Source organism: Triturus cristatus, chromosome 2_2 (genome assembly GCF_964204655.1).
Source record: "Triturus cristatus chromosome 2_2, aTriCri1.1, whole genome shotgun sequence".
NCBI classification, from domain to species: domain Eukaryota; kingdom Metazoa; phylum Chordata; class Amphibia; order Caudata; family Salamandridae; genus Triturus; species Triturus cristatus.
In genome coordinates, this window is record NC_140582.1 from 580911871 (window position 1) to 580925714 (window position 13844).

General features: G+C 46.4%; 1 protein-coding gene across 16 annotated transcripts in view; it reads left to right on the forward strand.

The window, feature by feature from the left end:
* RAPGEF2 (Rap guanine nucleotide exchange factor 2) overlaps positions 1–13844 on the forward strand; it is a 960874-nt gene that overhangs the window by 361725 nt on the left and 585305 nt on the right. For all 16 annotated transcript variants that reach the window (XM_085641742.1, XM_085641743.1, XM_085641745.1 and 13 more), the window contains exon 4: positions 13587–13670. In XM_085641742.1, coding sequence (XP_085497868.1) covers positions 13587–13670 — 84 coding nt within the window. The remainder of the gene's footprint in view (positions 1–13586; positions 13671–13844) is intronic.

A 13844-nucleotide genomic window follows, 5' to 3' on the forward strand; every position in this document is an offset into this window, starting at 1 on the left:
TGCTCGGTTACCGGCGTCGACGCCACCGACACCGAGGGCCGTCCCGCCTGCTACGCCTCGCAGCACTCCCTCGACGACACCGAAACCTCACGTGTCGAAGACGTCGACGGTGATCTCCGCACCTCGGCTCGATGCACCACGGGCGCAGAAGATATCTGCAGCCGCCTCGACGACCCTGGCGGGGGCCACGACCTCTAAGGCGCCCCGAGTACGGCCTGGCGCAATGCCAGGCTGCAAAACCAAGGCTGCCCTCCAGGACCAGTCGGGTTCGATCGATCCAGCGGTTTCGTCGGTGCCGACCAGCATTACCTTCGGCTTGCCTCCATCCACAATCCCGAAGGCGTTTCAACTCAGGACACAGGCCACCAAAACTGCGGTTACGCCTGTCGAGCCGTCTCCGTCACGCGTCATCGACGCCGAGACTGGCAGGATGATTCTCCACGACCGAAGGATAACTTCGGAACCGCCATTGGAACCTTTCAGGATCCCGCTAAAGAGGAAGCTGCCTGTGGACACAGAACCTCTCCTGTATGAACCCTTTCATTCACCCTACCAGGATCCACACCGGGCCTCCCCCACACGCTCCGACACGGATGCATTGGAGGACTACATGGGTGAACAAGTCCCCTACCATGTGGACACGGACCCTGATGACCAGCAGGACCCTGACCAAACTTGGGGCGACCCTGCAGACCCCAGTGCACCTCTTGATGCACAGGACCCACAACTATATGGGGCAAAAACGTCACCCACAGAGGATACTGCGGCGTTCAACGCTCTGATTGAACGGGCGGCGAACAACCATGATGTACAGCTTCACTCTGATATCATCGAAGATGACTTTCTAATGGACACCTTTGCATCCTCAGAAAGACATGTAAAGACTCTGCCAATGTTGAAGGGGGTCCTTAAGCCAGCCACTGACATTTTCAGGGAACCCACCAGGGCACGAGTGATAAACCCCAGGATCGATAAGAAATACAGATCAGCACCTGGGGATCCTACTTACATCAGAGGACAATTACCACTCGACTCCATCGTTGTGGCGAATGCCCGCAAGAGGGCACACTCGCAGACAACGGGTGACGCTCCTCCCCCGGACAAGGAGTCCAAGGTGCTGGAGACCTCCGGCAAGCGAGTTGCCGCACAAGCTGCAAGCATATGGCGCATAGCTAACACTCAAGCGCTCCTCGCTCGCTACGATAGGGCGCACTATGACACAATGGAGCAACTCCTTCAACACCTCCCTGACCCCTACAAAGAAGGTGCAGAAATCCTTATCAGAGAGGGACAGCTACTCACAAATGCTGCCATCAAATGTGCACTAGACGCTGCTGACACGGCTGCCAGGGCCATCAACACTAGCGTCATCCTACGACGTCACGCCTGGCTACGTATCTCAGGATTCAAGCCTGAGGTACAAAACAATATACTTAATCAGCCCGTCAACCCCGACTTTTTGTTCGGGCCTGAGGTTGACGCCACCCTCGAGAAGATAAAAAAGGACACGGACACTGCAAAGTCCATGGGCGCCCTACAAACTCAGTCCTTTCGGAGCGGCTCCTTTCGTCGCCCCGGAAACAAGGGAGCAGGCAGAGGACAGGGGTCACAACAAACATATAACAAGGGTAATACGCAGACCACCTACGATAAGAACACCCGAGGTGGCTATCGTGGCTCCAGTACCAAGGGCAGAGGACGTGGCTACGGCAACACCAGGTCCTCCCCCAAGAACAAGCAGTGACGCCCTCTCCCTTCCTCCCGACCACATAACACCTGTCGGGGGAAGGCTACAACGGTTCCTGTCCACGTGGAACTCCATCACCACGGACAGGTGGGTCAAAGATATTATAAAATACGGTTACTGTCTGGAGTTAACTTCCACTCCACCCACAATACCACCAAGAAACCGTCCTATGTCCTCAGAGCACTTGACGCTCTTACAGCAAGAGGTAGAAAGTATGCTTCTAAAAGGCGCTATCGAGGTCGTACCCGTCCACGAGCGGGGCACGGGGGTTTACTCCCTCTACTTCTTAATTCCAAAAAAGGACGGGTCGCTCAGGCCTATATTAGACCTGAGACCCCTGAACCAGTACATTCTTTCGGAGCACTTTCACATGCTCACTCTACAGCAAGTCCTTCCGCTTCTCCAGCAGGGAGACTTCCTAGCATCACTGGACCTCAAGGATGCGTATTTTCACATACCCATCCACCCCTCACACAAAAAATACCTCAGGTTCACTGTTCAGGGGCAGCACTATCAGTTCAAAGTCCTTCCCTTCGGCGTGACAACAGCGCCCAGGGTTTTCACAAAGTGCCTAGCTACGGTGGCGGCACATTTACGGAGACAGCACATACACGTCTACCCCTACCTAGACGACTGGCTCGTTCAAGCGAGATCAGCCCAGCAATGTGCAAGCCACGTGTCCCGTACCATTCACCTTCTTCACAGTCTGGGATTCTCACTAAATTACCCAAAGTCTCATCTCCAGCCCGCACACGTACAACAGTACCTAGGTGCGACTATAGACACTCTGGCGGCCACAGCTCAGCCGAATTTAGTGAGGATCACCGGCATACAAGCGCTGATCTCCAAGTTCAGACCCAACCACTCGCTTCCAGCGCGAGTGTTTATGCAGTTGATAGGCATGATGGCCTCCTGCATCTTCATAGTCCCGCACGCGAGATTACATATGCGCCCACTTCAGGAGTGCCTAGCACGTCAGTGGAATCAGGCTCAAGGACAGTTGAAAGACCTAGTGTTGGTGAGCGGTCGGGCATACAACTCTCTGCATTGGTGGAATCCACAAAACCTTTGCAAGGGCCGACCGTTCCAAGAGCCTGTTCCACAAATAGTACTGACAGCGGACGCGTCTCTCCAGGGATGGGGAGCTCATGTACTCCACTACACAGTGCAGGGACTATGGACGACACAACAGAAGAAGATGCACATCAACCTTCTGGAACTGATGGCAATCTTCCTGGCCATGAAGGCTTTCAAAGTACATCTGTGCAACAAGGTCGTGTTGATCCGGACGGACAACATGACCGCAATGTACTACATACAGAAGCAGGGAGGGACACACTCTCCACAGTTGTCTCATCTGGCTCAGAGCATGTGGAAGTGGGCCATTCAGAGGAACATGTTCCTCATGGCGGAACACCTCCCCGGCAAGGACAACCAGATGGCGGATCTGCTCAGCAGACACAGCCACCAGATGCACGAGTGGGAGTTACACCCATCGGTACTCCAACCGTACTTCCAGCAGTGGGGTCACCCAGAAATAGACCTATTCGCGACAAGCGAAAACGCAAAATGCCAAAGCTTCGCCGCCAGATTCCCACACCCGCAGTCGCAGGGCAATGCGATATGGATGAACTGGTCCGGCAGATTTGCGTACGCTTTTCCCCCAGCACCGTTGATACCGCTGGTGGCTCGCAAACTCCGACAACACTCCCTGACACTCGTCCTAGTTGCTCCCACGTGGGCACGCCAGCCGTGGTACACCACCTTCCTCGAACTTTCCGTGGTACCGCATCAAAGGCTGCGGATCAAACCCGCGCATTTGACGCAGAACCATGGAGAGGTTCAGCACCCAGATCCGCAACAGCTGAACCTGGCGATCTGGCTCCTGAAGTCCTAGAGTTTGGCTATCTCAATCTGCCACCTGACTGTATGGACATCATCAAGGAGGCCAGGAGACCCACTACAAGAGCTTGCTATGCAGCCAAATGGAAACGGTTCGTCATTTATTGCGGTAATAATGACATTAACCCGCTGGACGCATCCATCCACAACATCATATGTTACCTCTTACACCTATACCGATGCAATCTGGCGTACACCTCTATACGTGTCCATTTGACCGCAATATCAGCCTATCTGCAAACCAGGCAGCACCTCTCTCTCTTCAGAGTGCCTGCCATCAAAGCATTCTTGGAAGGACTCAAACGAGTCATTCCACCTAGTCACCCACCGGCTCCAATGTGGAACCTCAACTTGGTCCTCACACGCCTGATGGGTCCACCCTTTGAACCTCTACACTCATGCGAGATTCAATTCCTTACCTGGAAAGTAGCCTTCCTGGTAGCGATCACTTCCCTAAGAAGAGTTAGTGAACTCCAGGCACTAACCGTTCAAGAGCCATTTATTCAGGTTCACGCCAACAGGGTCGTACTACGTACCAACCCCAAATTCATGCCCAAGGTAATATCGCAGTTCCACATGAACCAGACTATTGAACTGCCCGTTTTCTTCCAAAACCCACAAACTGTTGCAGAGAGGGCATTACATACACTAGATGTACGGAGGGCCCTCATGTACTACATCGACAGGACTAAACCCTTCAGGAAGACAAAACAACTGTTCGTTGCCTTTGCCCCACACCACAAAGGTAACGCCATCTCCAAAGCAGGGATAGCCAGATGGATAGTTAAGTGTATTCAAATCTGTTATCAAAAGGCAAAACGCACATTAACTATTCCACCACGAGCCCACTCAACACGCAAGTTGGGGGCTTCCATGGCCTTCCTAGGAAATATTCCCCTGCATGATATATGCAGAGCAGCCACATGGTCCACTACACACACATTTACAAAACACTATTGCGTAGATGTGCTGTCAAAACAGCAGGCAGCTGTAGGACAGGCTGTTCTCAAAACACTTTTTCAGACCGCTGCAGCTGGCACGGGTAGCCGCCGCCAATAGAGGGCACTGCTATGTATTCTATGCACAGATATGAATTCAGCAGCCCACATGCCTCGAACTGAATATGCTACTTACCAGTAGAATCTGTTCTTGGCATGTAGGGCTGCTGACATTCATATCGCCCTCCCTCCTCCCCGGCGCCTGTCGCAGCTGCAGCTCTCAGAATTATTGCAAGCATGGTCATCACTTTCTGTATCTACTCCATCACTGCCACAATGGCGAAAAACAATCTGAGGATGGAGAGGATGCCCATGCGCACTGTAGTCCAGGGGAGGAGTCACCTATCCAAGGATACTTCGAAGACTCTTCCAGGACAACAACGTGCAAACATCCGGACCCAACACTAGGCGGCGATCTATGCACAGATATGAATGTCAGCAGCCCTACATGCCAAGAACAGATGCATACTGGTAAGTAGCATATTCATTGCAAACCTGGCCCTGAATTGTTGAGTAACTTTTACTGGGCCTTCCTGTGGACTGTCATTTACATAGGCTTATTCAAAGACAGAAGCATCCAGTCAGCAGTCACGTTTTATGGTATACACCAGGGGTCTCCAACCTCTTCTGTAGTGAGAGCTACTGCTGATCAGTGAAAATCATCGTGAGCTACTAAAGGCGAAGCATCACGCACATTTTTTCGAGGTACGCCCCCCACACCCAGTTTAATTGACTTTAAGCCTAATTTCTTTGGAGCCCATACTGTGGTTTGAGCAAAATACTTAAAGTTCCCTAGAATATATTCTCATGTTTCAAATTTTACTCTAGGGCACGTTAAACGCTTTAAAAAAGTCTGCTTTATTTCAATGATTCCATAGTACTCATCCCATCTTTGATTACTAAAACATCACAAGTCACCCTCACATTCAAGCGGTACATGCCATGATGATACGGTCTCTGAAGGGCACTCTCTAGTTGAGCTACAAACAAAGCAGAGAGTGTTGGAAGGGAAAGGAAAACACCTGAATGCTGGTATAAATGGAACAGAAGCTGCGTCCTGACTAGACTGGGCAGCTGAGTATGGGGTTCTGATCCCTGGCAATAGGAAGATGGAGGCTGGTACTGAAGGTGTCTCCCATATTGAGTTTAATGTGCTCTCAAAAACAATACCTTGGAGCACAGCACTTATTGAACAGCAGGAAATACAGGGTTTTCCATGTACTTCACATACACAGCCTTGTGAGTGCCTGCTCCCTGCATCTCACATGCAAAGTCATAAGTTTGTTCCCCGTATTTTACATGCAGTCATCTATTTGCTCCCTGCTCTCCACACGCAAAGCATCATGCCAGCTTGTCCTTGTACTTCAAATGCACAGCCTCATGTATGCCTCCCCGCTTTGCTCATGTACAGCCTCTGTACCTGCACCTCACATTCACTGTCATGTAAATTTGTTCCCTGCACCTCACTTGCACAGTGTCATATTTGCTTGTTTCTTGCACCTCACATGCACATCTTCATGTGTGCCAGCCCCTCAAAAGTGCAGCTTCTTGAGTGACCCCCCCCCTGTGCCCCACATTTGCAGTATCAGTGTGTTCCCTACACCTCACTTATACTCATGTTTATCTGTCCCTTCACCTCACATACAGAGCTTCCGCTCTCTGCTGCACTTCAAATGTTCAGCCATCATGTCTGCCTGTTTCAGAAGCCAGCACCTCGTGTGCAGAGTGGCATGTCTGCCTCCTCATTGCTCAATACATATATATATATATATATATATATATATATATATATATATATATATATATATATATATATATATATATATATATATATGTATAGATTAGAATGATAATCAGACCAGAAACTGAAAATAAAAGGATATCTGGATGACAACCAGGCTGATCATAAACATAGAAGGATAGCCGTTCGACTGTAACACCTGTTGTCACAAGCAGATGTTAACAGCAGAATACCACCCCACCGGGAGCCTTTGACTTAGCTTAATATGAATTCTTTGCATTAAGTACAAACATTTTTTTAACTGACTCCTTTGTGAAGGTAGGAAACATAAGAAGGCATTTGCCATAAACAGTTGTTCCAAAGCAGCAGAGCATTCAACAGACTTGACACTGCACAGCGGAAATACGATATTCTTATTTTGAATACATTAGCATGTTCTTTAACAGCAGAGCATATGTGACAGATTTATTTTTTTAAGGACACCAGATGTGTACTGCAAATTCATTGCTGATGAATGTGCTGAACAAATATAACTGAACCCTTTTGGTTACCATGTTCACCAATATTGCCTTGCCAACAGGCATAAAAGCTAACTCTTAAGAAGGGACTGAGAGGATGTCAGTGGGACGTCATACATATTTTTTAGGGAAGGGGCGTCTAGTATGAGTTCATGAGGTCCAGTATGCTGGGTGTTAGGAATAGCAACAGGTGAAACATACCATGAATCCGATTTCCGATTTGAAAAAACTTTATTCGACAATTAAGTCATGAAAGTATCATGCATTAGCCAACAACATACACATGAGTTAAAACGTAAATTAAAACAAAACATAACATATTTCCATAGGCACACAATTTTCAGACTTACTCCTGTACTAATCATCTGTTTAAATAAACAGCATTAATATCTAATGAGACAATTGATTAAAGAAACTTTCCAATTTAATTTAATTTAAACAGATGAATCAGAAAATAGAAAATGAATAGATACATGACTTCAGACAAGCGCCACTACATTAGGCGCTTTAATATTTGACTGTCTGGATCGTATTATCCAGGCCCACTTTATATACTTTGCCATTGCAATTGCAATTAATGGGCTCGGATCTGAACACAAGATTCTTAGTGCCTCTACGTGCCTTCGGGTGCCTAAAAGCCGACAGACAGGTAATAACCATTTTTTCCGTGGGAGCTCATAAAGAGGACAAAAAAAAAAACAAAGTGGCTCAAAGATTCTATCATGTCCCTGCATTTTGGGCATTTATCCAGGGACCCTTTAGTCCATTTAAATGTAAATGAGCAGATAGGGAGAGTACCTATCCTAAACTGAAAATAGAGTTTACGATCAATTGGTGCTTCTATCAAATCCCAATAGAGTTCCTGTCTGGGGTGAGCCTTGATCTCTAGATATCTAGCTGTTAGCTTGGATGTACACCCCTTTGCAGCAGATTCCGTGGCAATAAATTCCCAGTACTTGGCTTTGACAGTTTCTTTTGGGGGAAAAACTGCATTTTGAGGATCATCCCAAAGGTTGTTCCATCCCAATCTATAAAGTAACATCTTAATAGACCTCAACCAGTCTATTCTATGAAAGAGGTCTTTCTCCATTATTTCTTTTAGGCCCAGCGCATAATGCTTTAGCTCCTCAGTTGACCAGATCCTACGCCAATACAACAATGGTCGCAAATTAGCGGCATCTTGAAGGGTTTTCAAACCAAGGTCCCAGAAAAGAGGTAACAGGGGAGTACTTTGTGGTACGCCAACAACTTTCCTTATAAACTCGCTCTCCATAGCATTCAATCGTTGTGGGTTATTTCCATATCCCCATAGCTCAGAACCATATAGAGATGAGCTACGTATCTTCATCGTATAAACCTCGAGGAGTGGGGCTATAGGCTGGGTCTGCGAGTTTTTAAATCTTTTTAAAAGGAAACATGTCTGTTGTTTGAACTTCATAATAGAAAAGTCTATTTGGCTTTTCCAGCGCATATTCTTCTGTAATGTTACCATGAATCAAAATACAAATTCAATCACTGTCCTGAAAATGTGCGATGGATCCAGGGTTTGAGGAGCAGGTGTGGACACCCATGTTCAAGGTAGATGAGAAGTTACCAAAACCATGCCCTTTTTTGCCATTAGAAAGGCCAGTGACAAAGGGATCGGCGCACCTTCTGAGGTAAATGAAAAAACGTCTTTGGAATATTGTGCTCCATCTTCTTGAGTTTACAGAGATGGTAGAGCAGAGTTCCAAACTCAAAATATTTTTTTACATGCAAGTAGTGATGCGGAACCACCACACAATCACCACAATTTTGTGGCAGTTCTACATCACTACTACATGTAAAAAAAAATTACAAGAGAGGAGGCATGAACTTTCTAATGTGAGAACGCGTCAATTCAAAGAAAAATTCAAATAGATTTTTTTCGATCTAAATTAAGCAAGACAGCATCTTTAAAACGTTCAGTTACATACCTGTCACGATATTTTTTTTCCTATATATAAATTACGAGTGCATTATTGATCTCTTCTCCCCCTCCCCACGGCATGCCCTCTTCTCTTTATTAACTGTGGCTCTGGGCAAGAATATTTTTGGCGCCAGGGGCTTAGAAAGACAAAGGCTAGGGCAGCGGCTATCAATTAAATCAGTCGCCAGGGCGCAGCAACTAGATCAGGCCAGGACTTACCTAGAGAAAGACTCGGAGTCGGACTGGAAAAGGCGCGGGCACTGATACGGCAGTAGCAATTCAATACTGCCTGTGCCACGCCACTTGCACGCCAACAAGCTTTTCGGCCCTGCTGCTCCGCACCTGCAGTGCGCACGTCGCGCAGGATGTAAGCGCTGTGCAGGGCTCCTGAAGGGAGTGGGGGCAGCTTTGTTCCAGTAGTGCACACGTTGCGCACAATGAAAAGCGCGGTGCCAGGCTCTTGACGGTAGGGGGAGCAGATGAGCGGCGCTACGATGATACAAATAACGTCATCCTCTTCAGCTCACTCCACCCGGCCCAGCAAAGCTCTTAGGCCTATCAGAGCACCTGGTTAAGGTGAGGGCGGGCGAAGGCTCTTAAAAAAAGGCCCAAAACATTATAAAGACTATGAAGGGCTAAAAAATTAAAATGCCATCGCGAGCTACTCACGGGGCTTCGGCGAGCTACCGGTAGCTCGCGATCGACCGGTTGGAGACCCTATACACCATGTTCCATACAGGTCAAATGTCACGTGCCTAGCGCAGAGGTTCCTTGACTGGGTACACAAAATAGGGCTGAAATAAATTCGCTCATATGATGAAAAACGATTGAGTCTTGAGTTTTCTGGGGGGAGATATTCTTACACGCACACGCTGACCTTAAAGTGTGGCATTTCAAGGCTCCAGTAGCAGGGTTTTCTAGAACCTTCTCCGATTTAGCAGCTGCTTCAGTATAAAGAGATGTTATCCGATGTGATTTCGAATTGCTGCCGCTCTTGCCTTTCCTGTGACTCTAATCCCTTTGACAGTTGACTGAGAGTGGAGTCACGTGCCCCCATTTTCTACTTTAAACATTAGCAGTTAATAACCCTGCTGTCACCAGTGTGTTAGGCAAATTAATGGGATGCGTTATCCTGATTTCTGAAGTAGCTAAAATTCTGTGTTGCTATTAAAATTAGGCTTTTGTCGTGTTTCTTGAATGTAAAATTCTGTGTTAATTTGCAGAATGGTACGTGTAAGGTTAGTATTTGAAGATTATTTCCAATATGCCCTTAATTCCCTTCTTGAGAATTGATCAGATTAATTGTCTGTCCTAGTACTACTTGAACAATTATGTGTTTATCTGAAGAAAATATAGTGCCATAAAACACAGACCAGCACTGGGACCCTAAATTATTATACCACAAACTGTCTTTATTTAATATTTGCGCCTAGTGTCTGCTGCAAGAGAAATGTGTTGGTAAATCATAGAGCGAGAGAAAAAAGGTTTAAATAAAACAAAAATAGTTAAGTCCATGTGTATTATCGACAGACTTGTAAACATAACATCACATTCTCACTCGTATTCACTTATTGACACTCACACTCATTCATTCCCACTCCCAGATATGTTTGCTCACTGTCACTCATTCTCACTCACACGCCTTCACTCTCCTACGTTGTCATTATATCCCACATACTCTCACTTTCTTGCAGTCACTCTTTCTCTCACTTATTCCCACTCATTGAGTCACACATACTCACCAACACTTAGATCACATTTACGAGAAAGAAAACATTATGGCATGCAGCTCAGGAACCAAAGTTGCTATGCTGCTTTACACCACACACACATTTGTTGCACCATGGTTCATAGCAGCATGGAAAATGTCTAGCGTAGGATTGTACTTGAAGGTTAAACTTCCAGTAGAAAATACTGTGGCAAGACAAAGTTTAAAGTTTTTCACACTTTGGATGCATACGGTATAGTGCATCACACATAATTAAAACATTTCGCCAACTTAACGCCGGCTTCAATAAGATGTAATTTTTGGTGTAAAAAACAGTTTTTACTTGACATTTCATTCAAGACTTGGTTTGTAGCCTCGGTACACCCACATAACACAGATTGCATGCCAACTTGTTGCAAGTAGCACAAAGAATTACTCATGCTACTTGCCTGTAGAAAAAAGTTTTTCACTGGAAAATAAATAGTTTATCAAGACTTAGCATCAATTTGTGTCATTTTGCACTGGTGCAAAGTCTTGAGAAATCTACCCTTCAGTCTCACTCATTTTCACTATCTGTCACTCACTATTATGAACACACAAGCTCACAAATACAGACACATGCTGCACACATACACATGCTTTCTCTCACACGAACACACTCCCCCTCGTGCACACAACATGCAATTAAAACAATTTTTTTTTACTTACCTCAGCTACTAGAGAACGTCCTATTCTAGCTCTTACTGCTTCACTATTGTTACAAATTGGGTGTCTAGTTGGAAGATGTTTGTACCCTGTCCAAGTAGGGACAACAATTCTAGTCGGGTTAATTCAGATACACAAACAAAATTACCCTGTGCTCACCCTCTGGTAGCTTGGAACAGAGCAGTCCGGCCTAACTTAAGAGGCTATGTGTAAAGTATTTGTGCAACACTTCAATTACAGTAACACAGTGAAAACACCACAAAAAGGCACCAGTTTAGAAAAATAGAGAATATTTATCTGAGTAACACAAGACCAAAATGACAAATATTCAATAAGTAGAACTTGAGATATGAACTTTTAAAGCTTAAATCCAAAAACTGTTTTTAGAAGTCAATAGTGCTAAAGGATTTCTTGATGTTGCACTAGATCGGGGTATATCCAAAGTTCTGGCCAACCACGATAGAAGGCAGGCCGACTACAGGAACCAAGCAGGGCCTGCCGAAAAAGTACCTTGGTTGCATCAAGTGTCAAAGAATAGATGCGTCAATTCCGATTCATGCAGTTGGGCTGATGCGTCAAAGTCGAGCCTCTCAGTCGGTGTCGAAGGATGGGTGCTGCGTCAAAGTCGAACCTCACAGCGGCGTCTTTGAATTGAGGCTGTATTGTTAAACCTCGAAGTTGGTAGTAGGCGTAACTACCTCACTGTTTATTTTTTTTTTTCTCTTCAGAAAACAGCTCCAGAACTCACTTCTGAGAACTAGGACTGGAGGGGGCACCTCCGGCAAGGGTAGGGGGGCCACAGATGGCAGTCTAGCAGCACCAGCAGAGTTGCAAAAAGTATTTTGTGACCCTGAGACTTCAGAGAACAGGAGGCACGCCAGCAAGCCCTTGGAGAAACTTGGGTCCAAGGATGTAGAGAACAGGTCCAGTCCTTCTCACTCCCAGGCAATCAGCAGGCAGGAGGCCAAAACAGAAAGCAGTTAGCTAAGTGTCTGTTCCTCCTGCAGCACAGCAGCTACCTCCAAAGTGGTTTCCCGGCGCTGGGGGCCCTCGGGAAGATTAAGCAAGCTATTGCCCAGAGTCACATGGTGCTGGGCTAACCTGCTGCCGGCACCGTGGATCGAGCCGTGAACCCCGTAATCCGGAGTCAGGCACCCTGGCCGCTGCGCCACACCTCTTCCCAATGTCCTTCATTCCAGCAAAGTTCTGATTTGGAGGTGTCCGGGTCCAGTACTTATACCCAAATGTGCTTTTGAAGTGGGGGGACTTCAAAGAGGCCTTTAAAGATCTCGGATTAGCTCTGTTAAAAGTTTGTTTCTGTAAAAGTAGGTTTTAGAAAATATTACTTTAGGTATTGTTTTTTATGGTGCTATATGGTTTCCTTTTTACATTTTTGCTGTAAAATGTATCCCAACATTTGCACGGGTGCTCTGCCCAGCAAACAACTCCTCTCCCGCCTTGCAAGGCTACTAGTGGCTTGTGGTGCAAGGTGCCATGCAAGGACTACAAAACATGTCCATAGCGTAAGAGGTTTGTGGAACTATTTGCCTTCCAACGTGGCATCCAGTCCCGGTCCGTGCAGGTAACAATGGTGGGGCCGCGTGGGGGGATTTCGAAGGACGGTGCCGAGGGAAAATCAGCTACTTATTTAATTTTCCCTCTGCCTCGTCCCTCGAAATGTTCCCCCCCCCCCCCCCTCATGTGGCCCCACCACCCCACTGCTGTTACCTGCGCGGACCTCGGCTGGTGGGATCACATTTCAGCCAGCGTCCTGTTGGGTTAGAATTCTTTTAATACATTCTGTACTGTCCCAGGCTACAACCAAACAGTGATTTTACCCACTTGGTTAGCCTGAAGAGTACATTTTGCCATTATTTGTTGTGTGCATTTTGCTATAATTGGCTTCAGGATTGTCATAAGACAAGACTCCATTGTGGAAAATTTGATCTGATGATCTTAGCATTTATATTGTTGCAGACTCTTGCAACTCTTACCAGTATTGGTGTCCCCTGCCTAACTGGGCGGAGGGAATTACCAGGACTTACTCCACTGTTGAGTAAGGGCTCAGAGTAAAAGATGGAGCCAACCTAAATGTTTGTTACATGGTTTTGATAAGGGACCAATGTTACTTAAAGAGTATGCCAAAATAAAACCGCAATTACCCATGCTATTTAAAAATTCAAGCTTCCGCACAGGTTTTCCACTCTTGAATAATCTCATCACTATTTGAGCAACTGTTTTGTGGTTCTGGCTAGTTTGGTGAATTGATTTTGATATTTGTGTTGCTTGTCTCACCATATTTTCCCGGTTTCGTTGCAGCCCTGATGATATCGGCACCTGTTGGTATATCCTTCTTTCCGGCTCGGTCTTCATTAAGGAATCCATGTTTCTTCCCAGGAGCAGGTATGTTTGCTTCCCTGTGGGGCGTTTTCTGTTTTTCTCAAATGTTTGCCATTTGGTGTGGCGTGCTATATCATCGTTGTGAATGTGTTGCAAAATAACAGAGGTGCAATAATTTTGTATGCAATGTAGTTTTCCTACCCAGTCGTTGCTCATATGAGCATTTGTTGTTTGTTC